Here is a 25,155-nt window from a genome sequence, read left to right on the forward strand (position 1 = left end):
ATATATATAGTTATCATAATCCATGTATATACGACCTGTTATCTGATCTTCTATATGATATATATAGTCATCATAATCCATGTATATACGACCTATTATTTGATCTTTTTTGTGCTATATATAGTAATCATAATCCATGTATATACGACCTATTATCTGATCTTCTTTGTGCTATATATAGTTATAATAATCCATGTATATACGACCTGTTATCTTATCTTCTATGTCATATATATAGTTATCATAATCCATGCATATACGACCTGTTATCTGATCTTCTATGTCATATATATAGTTATCACAATCCATGTATATACGACCTGTTATCTGATTTTTTATGTCATATATATAGTTATCAGAATCCATGTATATACGACCTGTTATCTGAACTTCTATGTCATATATATAGTTATCATAATCCATGTATATGCGACCTGTTATCTGATCTCCTATGTAATATATATAGTTATCATAATCCATGTATATATGACCTGTTATCTGATCTTCTATGTCATATATATAGTTATCACAATCCATGTATATACGACCTGTTATCTGAACTTCTATGTCATATATATAGTTATCATAATCCATGTATATGCGACCTGTTATCTGATCTTCTATATGATATATATAGTTATCATAATCCATGTATATACGACCTGTTATCTGATCTTCTATATGATATATAAAGTCATCATAATCCATGTATATACGACCTATTATTTGATCTTCTATGTGATATATATATAGTTATCATAAGCCATGTATATACGACCTATTATCTGATCTTCTATGTGATATATATGTAGTTATCATAATCCATGTATATGCGACCTGTTATCTGATCTCCTATGTAATATATATAGTTATCATAATCCATGCATATACGACCTGTTATCTGATCTTCAATGAGCTATATATCCTGTTATCTGATCTTCTATGTGATATATATATAGTTATCATAATCCATGCATATACGACCTGTTATCTGATCTTCTATGTGCTATATATATATAGTTATCATAATCCATGTATGTACGACTTGTTATCTGATCTTCTATGTCATAGATATAGTTATCATAATCCATGTATATGCGACCTGTTATCTGATCTTCAATGAGCTATATATAGTTATCAGAATCCATGTATATACGACCTGTTATCTTATCTTCTATGTGATATATATAGTTATCATACTCCATGTATATACGACCTGTTATCTGAGCTTCTATGTGATATATATAGTTATCATAAGTCATGTATATTCGACCTGTTATCTGATCTTCTATCTCATATATATAGTTATCATAATCCATGTATGTACGACTTGTTATCTGATCTTCTATGTCATAGATATAGTTATCATAATCCATGTATGTACGACTTGTTATCTGATCTTCTATGTCATATATAGTTATCATAATCCATGTTTATACGCCCTATTATCTTATCTTCTATGTGATATATATAGTTATCATAATCCATGTATATACGACCTGTTATCTGATCTTCAATGAGCTATATATAGTTATCATAATCCATGTATATACGACCTATTATCTGATCTTCTTTGTGCTATATATAGTTATCATAATCCATGTTTATACGACCTATTATCTTATCTTCTATGTGATATATATAGTTATCATAATCCATGTATATACGACCTATTATCTGATCTTCTATGTGATATATATGTAGTTATCATAATCCATGTATATACGACCTGTTATCTTATCTTCTATGTGATATAACAATATAATACATTTCTCACATCCAACATTAACATTAACATTAATAATAGGGAACAATGAACATTAACATTAATTACAGGGAACAATGAACAATGAACATTAACAACAGGGAACAATGAACACTAATAACAGGGAACAATGAACATTAACATTAATAACAGGGAAAAATGAACATTAACATTAATTACAGAGAACAATGAACAATGAACATTAACAACAGGGAACAATGAACATTAACAACAGGGAACAATGAACATTACATTAATAAAAGGGAACAATGAACATTAACATTTATAACAGGGAACAATGAACATTAACATTAATAACAGGGAACAATGAACATTAACATTAATAACAGGGAACAATGAATATTAACATTACTAACAGGGTAGAGTCATGTAAAGTCAAACTCCATGTACGTTTGAGTCACTAACTTGTACTACATAAAACAGAAAATAACAGACATACTTCGTGTTTCAGCTTAGTTCTGTTGAAGAAGGAGGGGCCACTGTTTTTCCCAAGCTTCGAGTCAGAGTACCAGTGACAAAGGTATGTCAAATATAAAACACTAGCAACAGGCAAGTAAAAGTGGCAAATACATTATGATTTTGATGAAGAAAGATGGACACATGTATACAGGATGCCGTTTAAAGTAACTGATAATTAAAAAATGCAATGGTTTCAACTAAAATATATTGTGCATGTTTCATTTTGAAAATCATTGGAAGAACAAGATATCCACATGGCGGTCATTTTGAATTACAAGAGTTTTAAGTTTTTATGGCTATTTCGCTTTCAAAATGGCACGCAGCCTTGTCCTCCAACATGCATGATGTCGTTACAATAAGACGCTTAACATTTCGCTCCTGATCCCTTGTGTTGTTAAAAAAAAATTGTCGTTTTTGTCGTTAAAAAAAAAATTGGCGTTACAAAAAATGAAAATGTAATAAATAGAAAAATAATTTTAAGACGTTTCCGTTGAATATTATATATCTTTCCGTCGTATGGCAGTAGTTTCATTTACCAAGACAATATCAACATTGATGTTAAGGCGACTTCATAACTAAACTCATGCAGAACACATAAAAGCGGATAATTCAATGCAATTTGTAAAGATTGTTCTTGAGTTCATTAATCTTAAAATTAGATATTATCAGTCATTGATATTGACTTCTTACATTTCAATAAAACCAAAATCAAATTTAAGTGATGATTGTTTTCAAATTGTTATCAATAGAGTGAGTTTATTCCCAAAATTAAACTAAGAGCTTCATCAAACAAAAATTGAGAATGAAATATAGACTGAGGTTGTATGACCCTATAATCTCCAACAGGCATTGTCTATGTCCAAGTCTGGTCTCATTCCGTCCGAATTTTTAAAACCGTGAAATAAAAAAAGAAAAGATGGGGTTTTTGACGATGTTAAAATTCCCATAGACCCTGCCCAAGCACGGATTGTCGTGAAACTAGAAGTTTTATTCAAAATCATGAAATAAGAAAAGTCCCACAGGGCCTGACCTGCATTTTGTCAAATGAATGCATGTTACCCTCTATTGAAGATACATAACATTTTTGTTACTGTATTTTATCCCATAAAAAAATGCTTACATTGATAACAGACATGTTAGCAGTTAAAATGATACCAAATTTGAATATGTCTGTAAGATACATGTAGTTAAGTTGACAGTGAACAAAAACTGACCAAATTTTCAACATTTTTCTGTTGAAATTGATGATGTATGTTATTTCAAACAACAAATTTTCAAAGTTCCTCAGAGTGTCTCATTAAAATATTTTATCATTTATTTTTTATTATCTTACTATCACATATCAAAAGATTATTGAAATTAAACACCGGGAAAAGGTTTTTCCCATTTTTCCATGGTGTTTAATCTCTGCTACACAAGCGTGCATTTATCTAAATCTAGGTCACAGATGCACATTTTACAACCAAAATGTTTTACTGTCATCATCCTCTATCGATTATATAACAGCGCACTAGCTAGACTAGGACAGCAAAGACCTTCAACATACTAGTTGGACTCTCTCCCAACTGGGCAGACGATACCCCATATCAGCAAACAACTGACTTCTTAAAAATAGACACACATTTACAAGATAATTCTGATGAAGTTTGCTTTAAAAAAAATCCAAAAAAGTATAATATATAAGCAGTATGTGTACACATTTTTCAGTTCGCTTACCAGTGGGGCAGGTACAGTAATAGTCTTTGATAGGATCTGTGGAATCTGCAACATCATACTGAATTATATTTTGTTTGTGATTTATGTCTAGAATGAATCTAATCCCTGAGCAAACCAGTTGAATGCTGATGCACCCAAATCTCAGTCACCTGAGGAAGTAAAATGTTTCGCTATATATCCTACTGCTTGCGGAACAAGTTCCAGACATTCTGTATACAGGTTTTAAACTGAAAGAATTATATAGTAGTATAGTATAAGAGACTAGTGTAAGACAATGTAAAAACAACTTAATGAAGATGAAAGGAGAGTGTAGGCATAAGACAATAAAGAATAAAAATATGAAATAAGCAAGGGATAGCTTGCAAGGCAATCAGACAGCAAGATTATTGTATATACTGGAGTGGTGGGTTACTACTGGGGTAGGTCATTAAACGATGTAATTACTTGCGTTCATCTGATGAGAATGTGATGATTATAATGATGATGATGATGATGATGATGATGATGATGATGATGATGATGATGATGATAATGACAATAAATTGATGATGATGAAATCAGGTGAAGGATGATGAAAGTGTTGTTTTAAACGTGTGGATGCGAGAGAAAGTGTTTTTTGTATATGTAAAAATACAATTGTGAAATATATATATATATATATATATATAAATATACTCTGGTATATACAGCATGGCATCAAAAGGTGGCTGTCTCCAAGGATGTCATCTAGGTCCATTTCCAGTCAGTCTGTGTTAGTGGAGTAGATATATAAGATAGGCTGGTAGACTATGTTCCCGGTTCTCAATTTAAATAAAAAATCACTAATGTAAACAATACCCTAAAACTATTTTCAAAGACTTATGAAGATGAAACATCGAAGAAAACCTATAAAAAATATATTTAAATGTTATTAAAGTGTGATTTTTTGGTGGATATTTTTAACGGAGTGTGGTCATGGTAGGCCTGTTGATTTTTATATAACTGACTTAAAACATATAAAGTACATACTAATTGAATGCTTAGTGTCTTCACAATCATAATTTGAAACATCTACAAAAATCAATCCTGATTGTGCGTACTAATGACATCAAATATTGGTGTACCCCCTATAGTTTTCAGGGAAAACACGAATACATGCCCTTTTTGTCTTTTCTTTACAAACTTTAAAATAATAATATCAGTTTCTGAAGTGAACATTTAAATTGCAAAGTTTGAATAAACTCCACGCGTCGGCAGATTAAGAACCCCATCTTTTGAGTTCTAGTTATGGTAAAATAATTGATAAATTCCGAAAGATATACTGTAGATCATGTGTCTTTAAACATTGTCTTTATTAACTAATAGCAATTTGTTAATGACATGCAAGTTATAAAAACTATGTTATAAAACAAGAACATTCCAAGTTAATACGCTAGGTCAGTAAACACTTGCTTTACTCAAATACAGGGGTCTGCATTGTTCTGGTTCAACATGGACTCGTTTGGGAATGTCGACGACAGGCTACTTCATGCTGATTGCCCAGTCATTATCGGTTCAAAATGGAGTAAGTATTAAGTATTACCAACCGTAATTCTATGTATATTAGAAAGTTTTAATTGAAAAACAAGAATCTCTACAAACTTTCATCGTGTTTCAAGTAGTGTTAGGAGCTAGACACAAGTTGATATTTAACAACTAGTCATAGTATTAGCTCACTGAGTTCGAAGGACCAAGGTGAACTTATTTGACTAGAAGCATCCCTATGTGGTAGCGATTCAAAACTGTAAAAAATGTAGGGTTGACCCCCAGGGGGCTAAGGGGCGAAGCCAAAAAAGGTCATTTGACGTTTTTGCTTTAAGCAACTTCTTCTCTAGAACTAAGCAACGGATATCAACCATATTTGACTGGTAGCATCCCTAGGTGGTCCCGGGATTAACACTTATACAAATGGACAAAAAGGCCGACTCCCCGGACTAAGGGGTGGAGTCAAATATAGTTTATAACGTGGAAATGATCGAGATCCCCATCCTATAACCATCTATACAATTGCTTAGTATATAAGCGATGAATGCATGCACATATGCTTCCAGTATGGCTCTAAGTCAGGCCTACCATTGGAGACTTAGTCCCTGGGTCATAACTTTAAAACGGTTGAGATTCCCATCCCAAAATTAAATATAAAACTGTTTGGCATCAAGAGATGAACAGTCATGATATAAGCATTGACCCTTGGCTCTTCCCCGCCCTTCAGATTTAACCCCTTAGTCATAACTTTGAAACGGTTGAGATTCCCACCCCAAAACTGTATGTACAATTAATGCTGGACATAAAGAGACGAATGCAACCATTATATTAGAATTGACCTTGGGGTCTGACCACAACCCTAGTTTCTGAGTCGCAATTAGGAAACAGTTAAACCCCTACCCAATAACCATACGTACAATTGCTGTGCAAGAACAATCGAATACAGATATGCTACAAGGATTGGCCTTGGAGTCTGGCCATATCACCGAGATCTTATTTGGAGAATATTTTGCCATGATTGCCTAGATATCCAGGTAAGCGAAACGGCCCTCTTGGTCTCTTGTTTAGGTAAAGGACGTAAAGAATTATATGTTGATTCATGAAGGTAAATGATGAGACATAATAAACAGCCCTCGTAGTTTACATTGTTTTAAATATTTCACCACCTACCTTCATATTCGGTCTTATGAGTTCCACCCTGAGATTTTCTGAATTGATCTTGCCTGTCAATTAATTAATGTGTTTCACTTGATTATCAATAATCTTTCAAGCCAATTTCATTTATCTACAAAACGTCAATTCTCAGGTAACACGTATATCGTAATAAAGGCGCCGGGCGCCAATTTATGATAAGTGAGGTAGCAATATATATATACAATTTATATAAATACAAATTTAGGGTAAGATTTGGAGCCACGGTGCGCCATTATGAAAGAAGGTATAGCGCTGAAAATGGACCTCTGCGGAAAACAGAACGGGGATCAGTTGTCAACGTTAAAATGGCACTGGGGAGTCTTGGAAAAAGGAACCCAACTCAAATTAAGTTTTGCATTCCCGTTGAAAATGGACCCCGTTGAAATTAAACAATACGCCCTTGTTACCCTTGCTACGACAAATATGGCAGATACATTAACTGTTTTATTTTAATTTCAGGTGCAAAGAAGTGGATCAGTTATGACGAAAACATGTTTTCCAACCCAAGAAATGCATGAATGATATTGTACAATATATTACTTCAATCTATGGCTCGTTTCCTGGACCTTTTCTAAATCTGGAGTCATTTTTCAACGCCGAAAACAATTGACAAATAGACCAATTTTAAATGATGATGTACAAAAAAATGTACATGCAAATATCCTGTAGTGCAATATATATCAAGGACAATAACCCAATACAGGTACTTAACTGCTGTTATTGTATTTCTCATCACAGACTTTCATCTTAACATCAAAGCCCTTGTTTGCGTTCTGTGACTATGACCTATAATGGTATCGTTTGTGCTCTGTGGCTATAGCTATGACCTATATGGTATCGTTTGTGCTCTGTGGCTATAGCTATGACCTATAGTGGTATCGTTTGTGCTCTGTGGCTATATCTATGACCTATAATGGTATCGTTTGTGCTCTGTTGCTATAGCTATGACCAATAATGGTATCGTTTGTGCTCTGTGGCTATAGCAATGACCTATAATGGGATTGATTGTGCTCTGTGGCTATAGCTATGACCTATAATGGTATCGTTTGCGCTCTGTGGCTATAGCTATGACCTATAATGGTATCGTTTGCGCTCTGTGGCTATAGCTATGACCTATAATGGTATCGTTTTTGTTCTGTTGCTATATCTATGACCTATAATGGTATCGTTTGTGCTCTGTGGCTATAACTATGACCTATAATGGTATCGTTTGTGCTCTGGGGCTATAGCTATGACCTATAATGGTATCGTTTGCGCTCTGTGGCTATAGCTATGACCTATAATGGTATCGTGTGTGCTCCTTGGCTATAGCTATGACCTATAATGGTATCGTTTGTGCTCTGAGGCTATAGCTATGACCTATAATGGTATCGTTTGTGCTCTGCGGCTATAGCTATGACCTATAATGGTATCGTTTGCGCTCTGTGGCTATAGCTATGACCTATAATGGTATCGTGTGTGCTCCTTGGCTATAGCTATGACCTATAATGGTATCGTTTGTGCTCTGCGGCTATAGCTATGACCTATAATGGTATCGTTTGCGCTCTGTGGCTATAGCTATGACCTATAATGGTATCGTGTGTGCTCCTTGGCTATAGCTATGACCTATAATGGTATCGTTTTTGTTCTGTTGCTATATCTATGACCTATAATGGTATCGTTTGTGCTCTGTGGGTATAGCTATGACCTATAATGGTATCGTTTGTGCTCTGTGGGTATAGCTATGACCTATAATGGTATCGTTTGTGCTCTGTGGCTATAGCTATGACCTATAATGGTATCGTTTGTGTTGTGTTCAATCCATGACAAGCGGTATGTATCTAACGTAGTTTTTATGCAAATGTTTTTATTAAACGTCCGATTCCTAATGAGACAAAGACTCTATCTTTATGTTTTTATAAACCTATTAACCTAACTAAGATGGAAATGCAATAGAAACCCCCGATATGTAGTTAGTCACCAGGAGTCATGTCTACTTACATCTGCGACAGGTTATCCCATCCTCGCAGGGAGGCTGATTGTCATTATGAAGTTAAATAAAAAGTTGTTGATAAACAGCAACCGAGATCACAAGTTTAAGATATTCTTATTTAATGAAAAATATCGTCTTTACACCTGCATCTCAATGCAAACTTAAGTTGTAAAGGGTGATGGATAATTATTCAACATTAATTGATCATATGTGATTGCACCTAAGAGATGGGGTATAGATACAGAATGTTAAATATAAATCAAACTACATTATACCGGTTATAGAAACAGAATGTTGAATATAAATCACACTACATTATACCGGTTATAGAAACAGAATGTTAAATATAAATTACACTACATTATACCGGTCATAGAAACAGAATATTAAATATAAATCAAACTACATTATACTGGTTATAAAAACAGAATGTTAAATATAAATCACACTACATTATACTGGTTATAGAAACAGAATGTTAAATATAAATCACACTACATTACACCGGTTATAGAAACAGAAGGTTAAATATAAATCACACTACATTATACTGGTTATAGAAACAGAATGTTAAATATAAATTACACTACATTGTACCGGTTATAGAAACAGAAGGTTAAATATAAATCACACTACATTATACCGGTTATAGAAACAGAAGGTTAAATATAAATTACACTACATTTTACTGGTTATAGAAGCAGAATGTTAAATATAAATCACACTACATTATACCGGTTATATAAACAAAAGTTTAAATATAAATTACACTACATTATATTAATATACAGCATTTAATAATATACAGCATTTATATAGCGCCCTATATAATTTGTAAAATTACTCTAAGGCGCTTTACAACATATGGATAATAGTAATGGTTATAATTGTGAAAACAAACAACAAAGGCTTGCAATCAATTTCATACATTTAACAAGCAATGTGCACATAATTGAACAAATAAAAGGGTGGTATTTACATGACGTCTTTGCAAAGATTCTAAAATGCAGACGTGAAGAGGTGAGGTTTTTTTGTTCCTCTTGAACTTGGCCAGGGTATTCGACTTCCTAATAGCAGATGGTAAGCTATTCCACAACGTAGCCGAAACCCTCCCAAAGCATCTGTTTCCGTAGGTCACAGTACGAGATTTTGGGACACACAACAAAGATTCTGACTCCGACCGCAGTGATCTTGACGGCTGATACAGGGTAACAAGTTCCTGTAGGTACTGAGGAGCTGTTCCATTCAGTGCCTTGTATGTGTATACCAGAATTTTGTACTGCGACCTGTATCGTACAGGTAACCAGTGCAACGAATAAAGCGCAGGTGTGATGTGCTCTCTCTTTCGAGTACGAGTAACTAGCCGTGCTGCAGTGTTCTGAACCCTCTGCAGACGACTAGTTAGTTTGTCAGATATACCACAGAGCAGGGCGTTACCATAATCCAACCGAGAGGTAACAAGTGAATGCACCAAAATCTTGCATGCATCTGCAGTTAGAAACTGCCGAATACAGCCGATGTTCCTGATCTGGTAGTAACAGGATTTGGCAATAGCGTTCACTTGTTTCTCCATGTTCAGAGAACTGTCAAAGTATACCCCTAGGTTTTTAACAGCTGGAACAGTCTCAATAGTTCTGGCACCAACCTTGAGCTGGAGAGCCATTGTTTGCTGACACTTTGGGGAAAAGACGATTAGTTCCGTCTTTTCCTGATTAAGTTTAAGCATGTTGGCGTTCATCCAGATACTGATATCTGTCAGACAAGCTTCCAGACTTTCTGAGACTGTATTCCAACTGTCCTGTGGTTTTATGACCATGTAAATTTGTGTGTCATCAGCATAGCAATGATAGCGAAGGCTATGGCGACGACAAATCTCTCCAATCGGTTTGGAGTACATACAATATTTTCGTGGTCCTAACACCGACCCTTGAGGAACCCCGAAATCTAGTACTTTGTCATGTGAGGTGGCAGATCCGATGGCAACACACTGTCGTCGTTCACTCAGGTATGACTGTATCCAGCATAGTGCGGTATCAGTCACTCCATAAGAGTATTCCAGACGTTTATAAAGTATGCCATGGTCGATGACGTCAAATGCAGCTGACAAGTCCAGCATGACAAGCACCGCTCTGCACTTGTTATCCAATGCAGAAGCTATATCACTATGTACACGTAGGAGGGCCGTCTCAGTAGAGTGTCCCATGCGGTAGGCCGATTGCATGTTGTCATGGAGACTGTTTGCATGGAGATGAACCTCTAAACGCCGGGACACAACCTTCTCCAAGATCTTAGACAGAAAAGGCAGATTTGAAACTGGGCGGTAGTTTTTCAACTCCTCCTTGTCCATTCCAGGCTTTTTTAACAATGGTCTGACATGTGCCTTCTTGAAACATAATGGAACCTTTGACTCAACCAATGATTTATTCATGATTGCCGTAATCAAAGGAAGCAGTGCTTCAAGACATTGCTTTAATAGGTCTGTAGGCCGTGGATCAAGCTCACAGGACTTCGATTGCGAGGTCATGATAATGTTGCGCATCTCGTCCTGGGTTGTTGGTGAGAGCTTTGTCAATGGTTCCCCATCAAATGCAATGTCAGCAGTCATGACAGAGATGTCAATGTGAGCAGAGGTTGTAGACTGGTTATAGAAACAGAATGTTAAATATAAATCACACTACATTATACCGGTTAATCACACTACATTATACCGGTTATAGAAACAGAATGTTAAATATAAATCACACTATATTATACTGGTTATAGAAACAGAAGGTAAAATATAAATCACACTACATTATACTGGTTATAGAAACAGACTGTTAAATATAAATCACATTACATTATACCGGTTATAGACAGAATGTTAAATATAAATCACAATATATTATACTGGTTATAGAAACAGAAGGGAAAATATAAATCACACTACATTATACTGGTTATAGCAACAGACTGTTGAATATAAATCACATTACATTATACCGGTTATAGACAGAATGTTAAATATAATTCACACTACATTATACCGGTTATAGAAACAGAAGGTTACATATAAATAACACATTATACTGGTTATAGAAACAGAATGTTAAATATAAATCACACTACATTATACCGGTTATAGAAACAGAAGGTTACATATAAATAACACATTATACTGGTTATAGAAACAGAATGTTAAATATAAATCACACTGTATTATACCGGTTATAGAAACAGAATGTTAAATATAAATCACACTATATTATACCGGTTATAGAAACAGAATGTTAAATATAAATCACAATATATTATACTGGTTATAGAAACAGAAGGTTAAATATAAATCACACTACATTATACTGGTTATAGAAACAGAAGGTTACATATAAATAACACATTATACTGGTTATAGAAACAGAAGGTTAAATATAAATCACACTACATTATACTGGTTATAGAAACAGAATGTTAAATATAAATCACACTATATTATACCTGTTATAGAAACAGAATGTTAAATATAATTCACACTACATTATCCTGGTTATAGAAACAGAATGTTAAATGTTTCTTCCTTCAAATACTCAATGGTGATGCTAGGGGCCAAGAAGTATTTAATCTGATTTTGTACAAAAACTTTTATTTATTAGTAGAGATAAGCTTCTGAATCAGCAACAGACAGACAAGGGAGTGGGGTAACGTGTGCAAGGTTTTCGTGTGGTAGAAGGAGAGGTTTATGAATATATTCAATCACGTGATAAAACTCTGTCATCCTTTAAACAAGAGGTCCAATGGGCCTGTATTGCTCGCCTGTTAATGAATTGGCATCTATGCCAACATCACATATTATGGATTTCTGTTGGGAGAATTTATTAATCTACTCCACTTGAATCCTTGTCGAAGGATTTCAAGTAAGTTTGCTCCAAACACCAGTACTTCCGTAACAAATGTCGACTGCTACTGACAAACTTACAACACAGGGATTCCAATGGACACGCTATGGTCGCCACCAGGATACCGCAGGGAAAGTTGCTATTTCTTATTTCGATATAAGGTCGATGTTTTTGATTATGCTCATCAGATCTAGAGTGCCTCACGGTTTTGTGGTCAGTACATGTACCTGAGCTATTGATGTGAGGATATGACGCGAGGTCACTTGATTTCCATGGCGGGTGTCATCGATGAAGCAGAAGACCCCTACCCTTCCGGAACACCTGGTCTAATAATGTTATCCTTGTACTTTTTCAAGGGTCTCCATAGAAATGTTTTCCTTGGTTCAAATTTTGCCTCATTTTTATCCATTTTAACTTTGAATTATGTTTTTTTGCCGATTTAGTAGTCTCCTGGGTTTTTTGCCGATTCAGTATAGTCTCCTGGTTTTTGCCGATTCAGTAGTCTCCTGTTTTTTTGACGATTCAGGAATCTCCTGGTTTTTTTCATGTAACCTTTTGATCAAGGTCCTACATTTGAATTTCAACTTAACTGAGTTTCTTCTAATTTAATTAATATACATGTATCATATAGGTGCACGTGACACAAACATGATTGTACCGTTATAAATTATAGGTACAGTATGCCAAAATGCATTACACTGCAACATAAGCTCTTTCCTCCTTTTATGACCCTCAGTGATGCTAGGAACCAAAGCATTGGAAATACAAACTTGTCTAAAATACTGATGAAACAGAAGGTGAGGTGCATAAAATCCCATATTTTTATTAATTTCAAAATATAATGGAGTGGTGGTTAATTTTAGATTACATAATTAGTAAAGTGTATATCAACCTTACCACTTTACTGCATGTGGCTACCAAGGTTATGGCAAACCTCTGGGACAGAGAAATCTACCAGTAGAGTCTAAGGCTGGGACTAAGAAATCTACCAGCAGAGTCTAATGCTGGTACTAAGAAATCTACCAGCAGAGTCTAATGCTGGTACTACGAAATCTACCAGCAGAGTCTAATGCTGGTACTACGAAATCTACCAGTAGAGTCTAATGCTGGTACTAAGAAATCTACCAGTAGAGTCTAATGCTGGGACTAAGAAATCTACCAGCAGAGTCTAATGCTGGTACTAAGAAATCTACCAGCAGAGTCTAATGCTGGTACTACGAAATCTACCAGCAGAGTCTAATGCTGGTACTACGAAATCTACCAGTAGAGTCTAATGCTGGGACTAAGAAATCTACCAGCAGAGTCTAATGCTGGGACTAAGAAATCTACCAGCAGAGTCTAATGCTGGTACTACGAAATCTACAAGTAGAGTCTAATGTTGGTACTAAGAAATCTACCAGTAGAGTCTAACGCTGGGACTAAGAAATCTACCAGCAGAGTCTAATGCTGGTACTAAGAAATCTACCAGCAGAGTCTAACGTGTGTATTTGTATAAAATTATATACCTTATATTCTTACCTCTAAATACATCAACTAAAAGTGCTGTTCAGGTACTCTGCTCAATGTCCTAATTAATGTGAAACTTTCAGCTTCTTTAAACTTTATAAATTTAGTGCGTTTTATCAAAACCAAACAATTACTGCAGCATTCGACCTAACAAGTGCACCTGTTTTTCAGTGATCACATTGTCATTCACAATTGTCATGGAAAAACATTGTCATTTTACACTGAAACATGACTTGTTAGCATCCACTTTGAATCAGAAGTTTTGCTGCTGCAAGATCTCACAAAATCTCTGAGATTATATAACTTCACTTCTATAGCAACAACATGGCAACTGTGAATGAGTCTTTTGAGACCAGTTTCGGCCAGTTTGAACACATACATATGGACACAGGTGGTTTCGCCAATTTGAACACATACATATGGACACAGGTGGTTTCGGCCAGTTTGAACACATACATATGGACACAGGCGGTTTCGGCCAGTTTGAACCCATACATATGGACACAGGCGGTTTCGGCCAGTTTTAGCACGAAAAAGATTTATCAGTCACAGCCTTCTGATGTTTTTGTAAGTGAACAGCGAGTGCACTGATGAAGTCAAATATAATACAAGTTAGCCTATAGGACCCCAGCTGACTAGTGGACTAATGTTTAGATTATAATCCATGTAACTTGACTCTTCAATAAGGCCTGACCAGCAGGGGCTCACTCCTGAACACTTTCAGGTACATGTTTCTGGGCAACATGAGAGAATAGCTGGTTTTGTATCACGTCACAACTGGTAGTGGATAAATGTAATAAATGTAATAAATGTAATAATGTAATATTGGATAAGATTTTCTAAATTATGATTGATTTTTTTGCTGGCTGATGGGGGTCGATTCAGACCATTTAAAAGGCCTCTTCTGTCACCCTGGTCAAAAATAAAATAAACGGTTGGACAGATGGGGGTCGGTTCAGACTATTTCAAAGGCCTCTTCTGTCACCCTTGTCAAAAGCAAAATAAATGGTTTGACCGATGGGGGTCGGTTCAGACCATTTTAAAGACCTCTTCTGTCACCCTGGTCAAAAGCAAAATAAACGGTTTGACAGATGGGGGTCGATTCAGACCATTTAAAAGGCCTCTTCAGTCACCCTGGTCAAAAGCAAAATATACGGTTTGACCGATGGGGGTCGATTCAGACCATTTTAAAGACCTCTTCTGTCACCCTGGTCAAAAGCAAAATAAACGGTTTGACCGATGGGGGTCGATTCAGACCATTTAAAAGACCTCTTCTGACACCCTGGTCAAAAGCAAAATAAACGGGTTGACCGATGGAGGTTGATTCAGACCATTTAAAAGGCCTCTTCTGTCACCCTGGTCAAAAATAAAATAAACGGTTGGACAGATGGGGGTCGGTTCAGACTATTTTAAAGGCCTCTTCTGTCACCCTGGTCAAAAGCAAAATAAATGGTTTGACCGATGGGGGTCGATTCAGACCATTTAAAAGCCCTCTTCTGTCACCCTGGTAAAAATCAAAATAAACGGTTTGACCGATGGGGGTCGGTTCAGACCATTTTAAAGACCTCTTCTGTCACCCTGGTCAAAAGCAAAATAAACGGTTTGACCGATGGGGGTCGATTCAGACCATTTAAAAGGCCTCTTCAGTCACCCTGGTCAAAAGCAAAATAAACGGTTTGACCGATGGGGGTCTATTCAGACCATTTTAAAGACCTCTTCTGTCACCCTGGTCAAAAGCAAAATATACGGTTTGACCAATGGGGGTCGATTCAGACCATTTAAAAGACCTCTTCTGTCACCCTGGTCAAAAGCAAAATATACGGTTTGACCAATGGGGGTCGATTCAGACCATTTAAAAGACCTCTTCTGTCACCCTTGTCAAAAGCAAAATAAACGGGTTGACAGATGGAGGTCGATTCAGACCATTTAAAAGACCTCTTCTGTCACCCTGGTCAAAAGCAAAATAAACGGTTTGACCAATGGGGGTCGGTTCAGACCATTTAAAAGGCCTCTTCTGTCACCCTGGTCAAAAGCAAAATAAACAGTTTGATCGATGGGTGTCGGTTCAGACCATTCAAAAGGCTAAATCTGTCACCCTGGTCAAAATCAAAATAAACGGTTTGACCGATTGGGTCGATTCAGACCATTTAAAAGGCCTCTTCTGTTACCCTGGTCAAAAGCAAAATAAACGGTTTGACCGATGGGGATCGATTCAGACCATTCAAAAGGTCTCTTCTGTCACCCTGGTCAAAAGCAAAATAAATGGTTTGACCGATGGGGGTCAGTTCAGACCATTTAAAAGGCTAATTCTGTCACCCTGGTCAAAAGCAAAATAAACGGTTTGACCGATGGGGGTCGATTCAGACCATTCAAAAGGCCTCTTCTGTCACCCTGGTCAAAAGCAAAATAAATGGTTTGACCGATGGGGGTCAGTTCAGACCATTTAAAAGGCTAATTCTGTCACCCTGGTCAAAAGCAAAATAAACGTTTTGAACACATACATATGGTGGACACAGGCGATTTCAGCCAGTTTGAACACATACATATAGACACAGGTGGTTTCGGCCAGTTTGAACATATACATATGGACACAGGTGGTTTCGGCCAGTTTGAACCCATACATATGGACACAGGTGGTTTCGGCCAGTTTGAACACATATATATGGACACAGGTGGTTTGAACACATACATATATGTTTTGACTGATGGGGGTCGGTTCAGTCTCATTTAGAGGCCTCTTATGCCATCTTGGTTCAAAGTATCTGAACAGAAAAGTCTTAATTCAATGATTTAATACCTCAAAATTTATTCATATGAAAATCATTTCACTTTCATGTAGCATTCAAAGAATGACCTGTGGTGCAGTTAGCCTTTTCTCCTGTTTCTACTGATAGAAACATTTCTACTATTGACAGATTGAAATCTTTCTGAATCATGCTATGGGCACCAATCTGAAAACAAATGAAAACATTTTGTTTAATATATCTGAAAAATTCTTGATATTTTTTCGAGCTTTTAAAATTTATTGAAAAATAGGTATGGCCTTCCTGAGGACAGAGGGTCGGGGCAAAATAGGAGACATTATGTATCAATTCGTATTTATAGTGATGGATTTTAAAGATTTACTTCTTGCCAGTAAAAGTTAAGGGGGGGAGGAGGGAGGGAGGGAGGGAGGGAGGGGGACAGAGAGAGAGAGAGGCTCTTTGGTTACGGATGCTATAATAACAAGACAAAGTAATGCAAGACAATCCATAGTCCCCCCACCGGTAATGATTTGTACATTTAACAAACAGTACACTAATGTCTGGAAGCATAGGTCACAGTGAGGTCACAGTGACCTTCTTCTTGCACTCTGCAATCCCAAGATGTCCTTGTACACCAAATCTGATTACTCCAGGTGAAATAGTATAGAAGATATGCCCTGTACAAACATTTTCAAAAGTAAAAGTCAAAGGTCAAGTCCTAGGTCATAGTGACCTTATTCTTGCACTCTGCACTCCGTCATCCCAAGATGTTCTTGTACATCAAATCTGGCTACTCCAGGTGAAATAGTATAGTAGATATGTAAAGGACAAACTTCTTGGATAGAAGGACGGACAGAGGTATGGAAGGAAGGATGAACGGACGGACTATTGAAATAGTCAGTACCTCCTTTTTCAGACATCAGAGTGACCACACCCTTGCACTATGCAAAATTTGATTCTCTAATCCAAAAGATATAACCTAGCAAATTTTGTTGAAATAAGTTGAGCAGTACGTTCATAAGGAGTTAAGTTTTTAAGGAAAAGTTGACTGACAACAGACTCTGTGCCATTGCATAAGCTCACCGATCCTTTGGATCAGATGAGCTAACAATCAATGCAGCCCTTCAGGAGAAGACTTTTGAAGACTAAATTTCCACAAATTGCTATATATATATTTCTTTTTGCCTCCCTACTGATGATAAATGCAAAATTTGTGTAAGTAAACTTTATTTATTCTACAACAATTATGATACAAGTTATTTCAACTCTTGTTGGATGTTAGTGTGCAGGAGTCTTAATGTGAGAGGAAACCAAAGCACCCGAAGAAAACCCATGTGGTCAGGCAGGTGACCCCATACCTTTCGTCTGGAGAAAGGAATGTGTGCTATCCACTGCGCCATCCGACCACCCTCCAGACTATATCTAACCCTTCTCGAGAAGTGGTCTTTTGATGATTGAAATCCACTAATTTCTCCTATTTGCCCAATCCCCCTCAGCCTCCTGAGGAACTATATCCTTACTTTATGCATTATTTGACTTTCTGTTTCCAATGATGCAATATAGCAAATTTGGTTGAAATCTGAAAAGTTGTTTAAGATGAGTAATGTTTAAAGGAAAAGGCTGATGGACAAAATATGCCAAGCAATGACATAAGCTCATTTGGAAATACAGATGTAGAACTACGTTACCTTGTTGTGTAGCGTTTTGTTTTTAGAAGAGGATTTATTTGGCGGCATCGGAACGAATAGTTCCTCTCCTGCTTTGTGTTCTTCATACAGCTCCTGTGGTTTTCTGTAGAAAAAAAGAGCATCACAACTTAACAAAGCTGGAATGTTGGACCCTTGGAGCCTGAAGTAACTCACTATTTTTATCCATACAAATCAAATAAGAAGTTACTAGCTAGATCACGTGTCAAGGTCATGTCAAATATAAACAAGAGGCCCAAGGGCCTTAGCAGTCGCCTGAGTTATATCATAGGTACTGGTAGCTTTATTTTATTGTTTAGATGTGATGTGGAAATCAACATGTAAACTAAGTGAAATACAATACTTGTCATGTCATTAAAGGATAAGAATTTGAAAATATTGTTAAATGTTTCCTTTGGGGCCCTGCCCTAGCCCCTGGGGATGGGGCAGGAATCCCAATTTTACAAAGGAATACTCTCATTCACCAAAGATGATTATGACTAAGTTTGAGTAATTTTCTGCTGAAAATTGATAAAATATATATCCCCAAAACTGTTATTTCCCTATATAAACTATAGTAAACTTTACCCCCTCGCCAAGGGAGAACGAATAGCTGGGGGTTCTGAAATTTACAATTTAAGTAAAGCTCCTGATGATCTTTCTTTCCATGCAGAGAAAATGACTGTAGTACCTCTGAGTCTGGAGAAGAAGATTTTTGAAATATTGGTTAATTTTCCCTTTGGGGCCCTGCCCTGGCCCCAGGGGGTGGGGTAGGAATTTCAATTTTACAATTTTGTAGCCTCATCTACCAAGGTTGATTCTGACCAAGTTTGAAAAATATCCATCCACTGGTTCTTCAGAAGAAGTTGAAAATGTAAAAAAATTACGCACGACGGACGACGCCAACGGACGACGGACGGAAAGCGATTAGAATAGGTCACTTGAGCAAAGCTCAGGTGACCTAAAAAAAGATCGTGAATTTCTGTAATTGGTATTGAAAGAGAATTATGGAAATTTGTCTTTTTAACAATATGTCCCTGCCCTTCGTTAAATTTAACTTAAAAATCAAACTGCCATGCTTTACAATTCTCAAAAGTAGCATGTAAAGATCAAGGGGAACCTTAAAAACAAACTTGAGAAAAGATCCCTGAAGTTCTTCGTGAGATAACAAACATCGAATGTCATGATCATACTCCAAGATGGCTGCTTGTCGGCCATTTTGTTAATCCGATCTGTCTCAAAATTAAACATGCACTACTACAGACCAAGGGGAATCTATATATAAAATTTGAGAAAGATCTCTCAGCACTTCTTGAGAAATAGCTACCGGTATAACAAACCTTCACTGTCAACATCCAAGATGGCTGCCTGTCAGCCATTTTGTTTATTTGATCAGTCTCAAAAGTAAACATGCACAACTAGGGACCAAGGGGAGCCTACATATAAAATTTGAGAAAGATCTCTGGTACTTCCTGAGTAATATCAATAACAAGAATTGTTTAAGGAAGGACGACGGACGGACTACAGACGCAGGGCGATTTGAATAGCCCACCATCAGATTATGGTGGGCTTATAAAATGAATTATATCAGAAACATACCTTTAGGACCTTGAGAGCGATGGGGAAATATCTGACTTTAGGAAAGAGTGGTTAATCTCTGACCTTGGGACAGATGGGGTAATCTCTAATCTTGGGACAGATTGGGTAATATCTGACCTTGGGAGAGAGATGGGGTAATCTCTGACCTTCAGTTGGTAGAGAGATGTGATAATCTCGGACCTTGGGATAGAGATGGGATAATCTCTGACTTTAGGAGAGAGTGGATAATCCCTGACTTTAGGAGAGATGGGACATTCTCTAACCTTGGGAGAGAGTGGTTAATCTCTGACCTTCGGACAGATGGGGTAATCACTGACCTTGGGAGTGATGGTTTATCTCTGACCTTTGGGGACACAGATTATCTATGACTGAGGGATCTTTGGAGTGATGGATTATCCCTGCTCTTGAGAGTTATGGATTATATCTGATCTTGGGAGTGATGGTTTATCTCTGACCTTGGGAGTGATGGATTATCTCTGATCTTGAGATTGATGGATCATCTCTGACCTTGGGAGTTATGGATTATCTCCGACCTTGGAAGTGATGGATTATCTCCGACCTTGGGAGTGATGGCTTATCTCTGATCTTGTGAGTGATGGATTATCTCTGACCTTGGGAGTTATAGATCATCTCTGACCTTGGGAGTGATGGATTATCTCTGACCTCGGAAGTGATGGATTATCTCCGACCTTTGAAGTGATGGATTATCTTTGACCTTGGGAGTGATAGATTATCCCTGACCTTGGGAGTGATGGATTATCTCTGATCTTGGGAGCGATGGATTATCTCTGATCTTGGGAGTGATGGTTTATCTCTGACCTTTGGGGACACAGATTATCTATGACTGAGGGAGAGACAGTATATATGTGATGGACCAGGCCAGGAGAGATATGATTGTCTTGGTTCTCACTTGCGTGCCAGGTCTGCAGTCAGTTGTCCTTCCCCGGAAGTTGGAGTCTGTAGGGACACATGAGCACTGATCCGTCTCGTCACAGGATGGTAATGGTGCTAAAACAACATGTCATGTTGGAATAAATCCTGGATATAACACGGACCAAATGTCCAGACCAATCCTATCCAAGCAGAGGTATTGGAACCATTTAAACTTCAATAATACCACTAATGGAATCCCATTGCTTTAACTGCTAGTCACTTCAGCAATAACAAACTTAAAAAGATATAACTGTGTATCATTTACACACCAAAATCAGAAACAATGGCAATGGGATTTATTATAAAATACACTTGTTTTATAATCTGTTCCTATATTTCTATTCACTGTAAAATGATGATTAACAACTCACTTTTTCAATATTTTTGAGTATTTTTTGAGAAAATACACTGAACATATTGGTGTCACAGTAGTTACACTGAACATATTGGTGTCACAGTAGATATCTAAAATCTACTGTGACACCAATATGTTCAGTGTATCTACTGTGACACCAATATGTTCAGTGTACATTGTATCTACTGTGAAAATCTGCTCAAAGATTAAATAGTCAAAACATGGAAAAACATACTTATTTTAATCAAAGTGTACTATCACTTTAAATAATACTTCCACCAAGATTTTGAATTTGTGATCATGACCTCTCACCTTCAACAATTGTAGTTCCCATAGCATAGTGTTGTGTGCGTTACAGTGCTCCGGGTCTGACAACTCAGGCAGGAAAACCCCGCTCCCTTGGGTCTCGTTATCAAAGAGCATTTCACTAGATTTGTATGTCTGTAATGGTAATTCACAAGAGTATAGGAGTTTTAAGGGATGAAGAAAGACTGTGTTAAAACGATAGGCCTGCATTAATAATATCAAATTTGGTGTCAGTCTTTGAAAGTAATAAGGACTTCCTGGTATGACTATTGGTCATTCAAACAAAAATGTATTGATATATAAAGGATATATGTTGAAAGATTCCGACTTAATTTACTCAAGAAAACTTGATCAGGATAATTCATTTCACAAACTGGATATTGTGTAATTGTTCCAGCAAGTAACAGGCCAAACATCCCCATTTCAGGCCTTTTAGAAGATCCATGAGACCAATAAGGTGCACCACTTTTGCAGTCATAAAAATAGTTTTCTATCCAAGATGGCTGCCTGGCAGCCATTTTCCTTCTTTGATTTATGAAATTGGAGATTGAACAACTTTGTGTAATATGCGAATCGGCACCGATGGGCTCCTCCCTGTGTACCAATGCACCTTCCCGTACCATCAGGCACTGACAGGTACTCCAGGGCCCGTACCATCAGGCACTGACAGGTACTCCAGGGCTTCATGAAACCGTTCTCATCCTCAAGCATGGATTCTGTGTTCAACCCAGCCTTCTTGATACTCACCTAAATCATGTTAGCGAACAAAATGTCAAATGTAAATATTGAAAACATTATTCGGCTTCAAATCTCTTCAATTTTTGTTCAAAACTTTGACAAAATAAGTTTTTTTAAATAATTTTTAACTGGACCAAGAAATTAGGCCTGAGCACAAAATCCATGCTTGAGCATGAGAATGGCTTCATGAATACGGGCCCAGGGTTCTGATGCTTTCACCTAACGTAACATGTAAATGGAAACCTATCCAGCCACTGGCCACACTCCATATAGTGAGCACGTCCCAGGACTGTATCACTGGCAGAGCTAGGTTGCCATTGAGGCATTTTTTCCCTGCCTATTCCTTGGCTGGTACACCAAGACTAAGAGTAACAAGTTAAATTGTAATCCCTTCAGTACATTGTAGTTCCACAGATTCAATGACAGATGTCTGATCACACATTAGATATGAACAGCCCACCAGCTGATGATAGTCAGCTAAAAAAAATGATGCTGGACAGATGGATGCCGGACAGATGGATGCCACACCATCACATGAGCATTTTACACCAAGCGATCCAGCTCAAAAACAAACAACAGATTTTTTTTCTTTCTGTGTCAGTTAACAATATAATCAAGCCTTTAAAAGTCTAATGATATATCGACATGCAAACTCAACATTAAACTACCTGTATTGTCAGGTCCATGTGCTTTACTTAAGTGCTATGAAATATCTAAGTTGTTTGAAGACCAACCCAGCTTACCAAGATAAAGTTCCTGACAGCCAGCAGCAAAGGAAGACTTCCTTCATGGGACTGCATTAGGGCCAGTGTTATCAGCCTCTTGATGAATGCCAGCACTCTTTGTTGAGAAATCTGAAACATTTAAGAAGTCTAACACTTACCAGTTGTATTTTAATTTTGAACATGGTTTGCTTTGGTTTAATTTTGTTTAACATCCTATTAACAGCTATAAGGTCATTTAAGGGCGTGTCTCCATGTGTGTAGTGTATGTGTGTGTAGTGTATGTGTGCTTGCATGAATGTGTGTGTGTGTATGGAGGAGACAGGGTATGTTGGTGTGCATGCCTCCTTGTGATAGCGCGGATCTGATGCCGACTTTATAGTGCTATCTCGAAGGCACCCAGCACAGCATTCCGCTCAGTCACATTATACTGACAACGGGTGAACCAGTTGTTGCCAATCCGCCAAATGCTGAACGTTAAGCAGGGAATAACAACTACCATTTTTAAGGACTTTGGTATGAAAGAAAGAAAGATAAAGATCCCAAATACTGCAATGGGTGCAGCAGATTGGTTTTGGTTGCTTTTGTGTCCCCAAATAGAGGACACCAAAGCAAATCCCCAATTCTGCAGGGGATACATACTCTGGAAGTCTCCTTCATTATGTTAGAAACGATGCAATGTGATGGTAATTGGCTTATGTATAATGTATAATATAGTTGAACTTAATTTGTTCAGAATAACTATATACACCAATCGATATTTCTAATTGATGTTTTTGGAGATTGAAGACACGGCACTCCCATGTAGCGTAATCATGTGTTTTTTTGCTATATAAGCATCCTTGTTTTTACATTAGTTGCATGAGCTCAACCACAAAATGTTATCTGCAAGCTGAATAGTGGTCAAGCTCGTGTCTTTGTGCCAACATAATTGTCTTTATACTTTCAACAGTAAAATGTCTAATATACCTTCTGAAATAAAAACTAAACTTAAAACAACACCAGCCAAATACCATGACCCTGTGCCTTATGGAACTTAAGAAGATTTGAGATGGATGGATATTAGAGCCAATGAAAACATTTAACAGAACCAGTGCTTAGAGTTCACCTTTAACCTTAACCTTAACCTGATCAATCTGAGGAGATTTCCACTCATTGACTATTTGAAATCTGTGTTTTTTTATGGAGTTGTCACTCAGGTAGAAGTTCATTTTTTTTTTACAAGCAACAGATTGCAATAGCTCACTAACCTCTTTAGGCTACATGATCAAAAATGCCTAAATTTGGACTGAAGGATGATTTTTAGTAAGGGTTTTACCCCTTAGTAACTAATGGACCCTGACCCAGGGGGTCCTAATCCTCCTATTAAACAAAACTAAATCTTCTATGTTTTGAAAGGGTCATGTTCTACACAAAATGTGGTCAAACTCCATCAAGCTTTCAAGTCTGACAGAGGGACGAGGGGTGACAAAAGCATATGATCTCTTACTTGTCAGGTAGGCAAGCTATATGTATTATCAATGTGTTCTAAAGTTGGCAGCTGTTGCTATACTGACCTGTCTTTTTCTCCGAGTTACCATGGCGTCCAGACAATTAAGGATGATTGGAATATCTTCACTAGAACACCCTGTCAAATAATAAAACTAGAATTTTGTTTTTGTGAACAAAAACATATGTCTCCCCTTATTAGCCTATAGAAAAACTCAGGTATAAAATATAAACAAAGGGCCATATCGCTTTATATAGTGGGGCATGAGACCCGAATTCAGAATGCGACACTCCTACTTCCCAAGATACATTAAAACTATAGCAAGTTTGGTCAACGTAGGTGAAATAACATGGAAGTTATGCCGTAGACAAACTTCGGCATTAAGAATAAATAAAAGGCCATAACTCTGTATATAGTGGGGCACAAAACCTGATTTTAGTGCACTGCACACCTTCTGTGAGTGATGCAGGTATACAAATGTACTTCAAGTTTGATTAAGATATCTTTAATGATTTAGAAGTTATGCCGTGGACAAACTTCGGTATCAAAAATAAACAAAGGGCCATAACGCTG

At 36.9% G+C, this 25,155-nt stretch overlaps 1 protein-coding gene and 1 long non-coding RNA gene across 2 annotated transcripts in view; one reads left to right on the forward strand and one right to left on the reverse strand.

Moving 5' to 3' along the window:
* The first annotated feature begins 2,229 nt into the window (after nucleotides 1–2,229).
* On the forward strand, nucleotides 2,230–7,769 carry LOC110460125. Its single transcript, XR_002463975.1, has 3 exons — nucleotides 2,230–2,306; nucleotides 5,408–5,504; nucleotides 7,118–7,769. It is a non-coding gene; the product is annotated as an uncharacterized LOC110460125 (long non-coding RNA).
* A 9,040-nt stretch (nucleotides 7,770–16,809) lies between these two features.
* The window catches only part of LOC110460127 (nucleolar complex protein 3 homolog), a 34,341-nt gene continuing 25,995 nt past the window's right edge, over nucleotides 16,810–25,155 (reverse strand). Inside the window, exons 16-21 of the mRNA XM_021512862.1 lie at nucleotides 24,650–24,720; nucleotides 23,115–23,225; nucleotides 21,640–21,768; nucleotides 20,950–21,047; nucleotides 18,444–18,546; nucleotides 16,810–16,962 (exon numbers count right to left, since the gene is read on the reverse strand). Coding sequence (XP_021368537.1) covers nucleotides 16,843–16,962; nucleotides 18,444–18,546; nucleotides 20,950–21,047; nucleotides 21,640–21,768; nucleotides 23,115–23,225; nucleotides 24,650–24,720 — 632 coding nt within the window. The 3' untranslated portion in view covers nucleotides 16,810–16,842. The remainder of the gene's footprint in view (nucleotides 16,963–18,443; nucleotides 18,547–20,949; nucleotides 21,048–21,639; nucleotides 21,769–23,114; nucleotides 23,226–24,649; nucleotides 24,721–25,155) is intronic.

Source organism: Mizuhopecten yessoensis, unplaced genomic scaffold (assembly GCF_002113885.1).
Source record: "Mizuhopecten yessoensis strain PY_sf001 unplaced genomic scaffold, ASM211388v2 scaffold10325, whole genome shotgun sequence".
NCBI classification, from domain to species: Eukaryota; Metazoa; Mollusca; class Bivalvia; order Pectinida; family Pectinidae; genus Mizuhopecten; species Mizuhopecten yessoensis.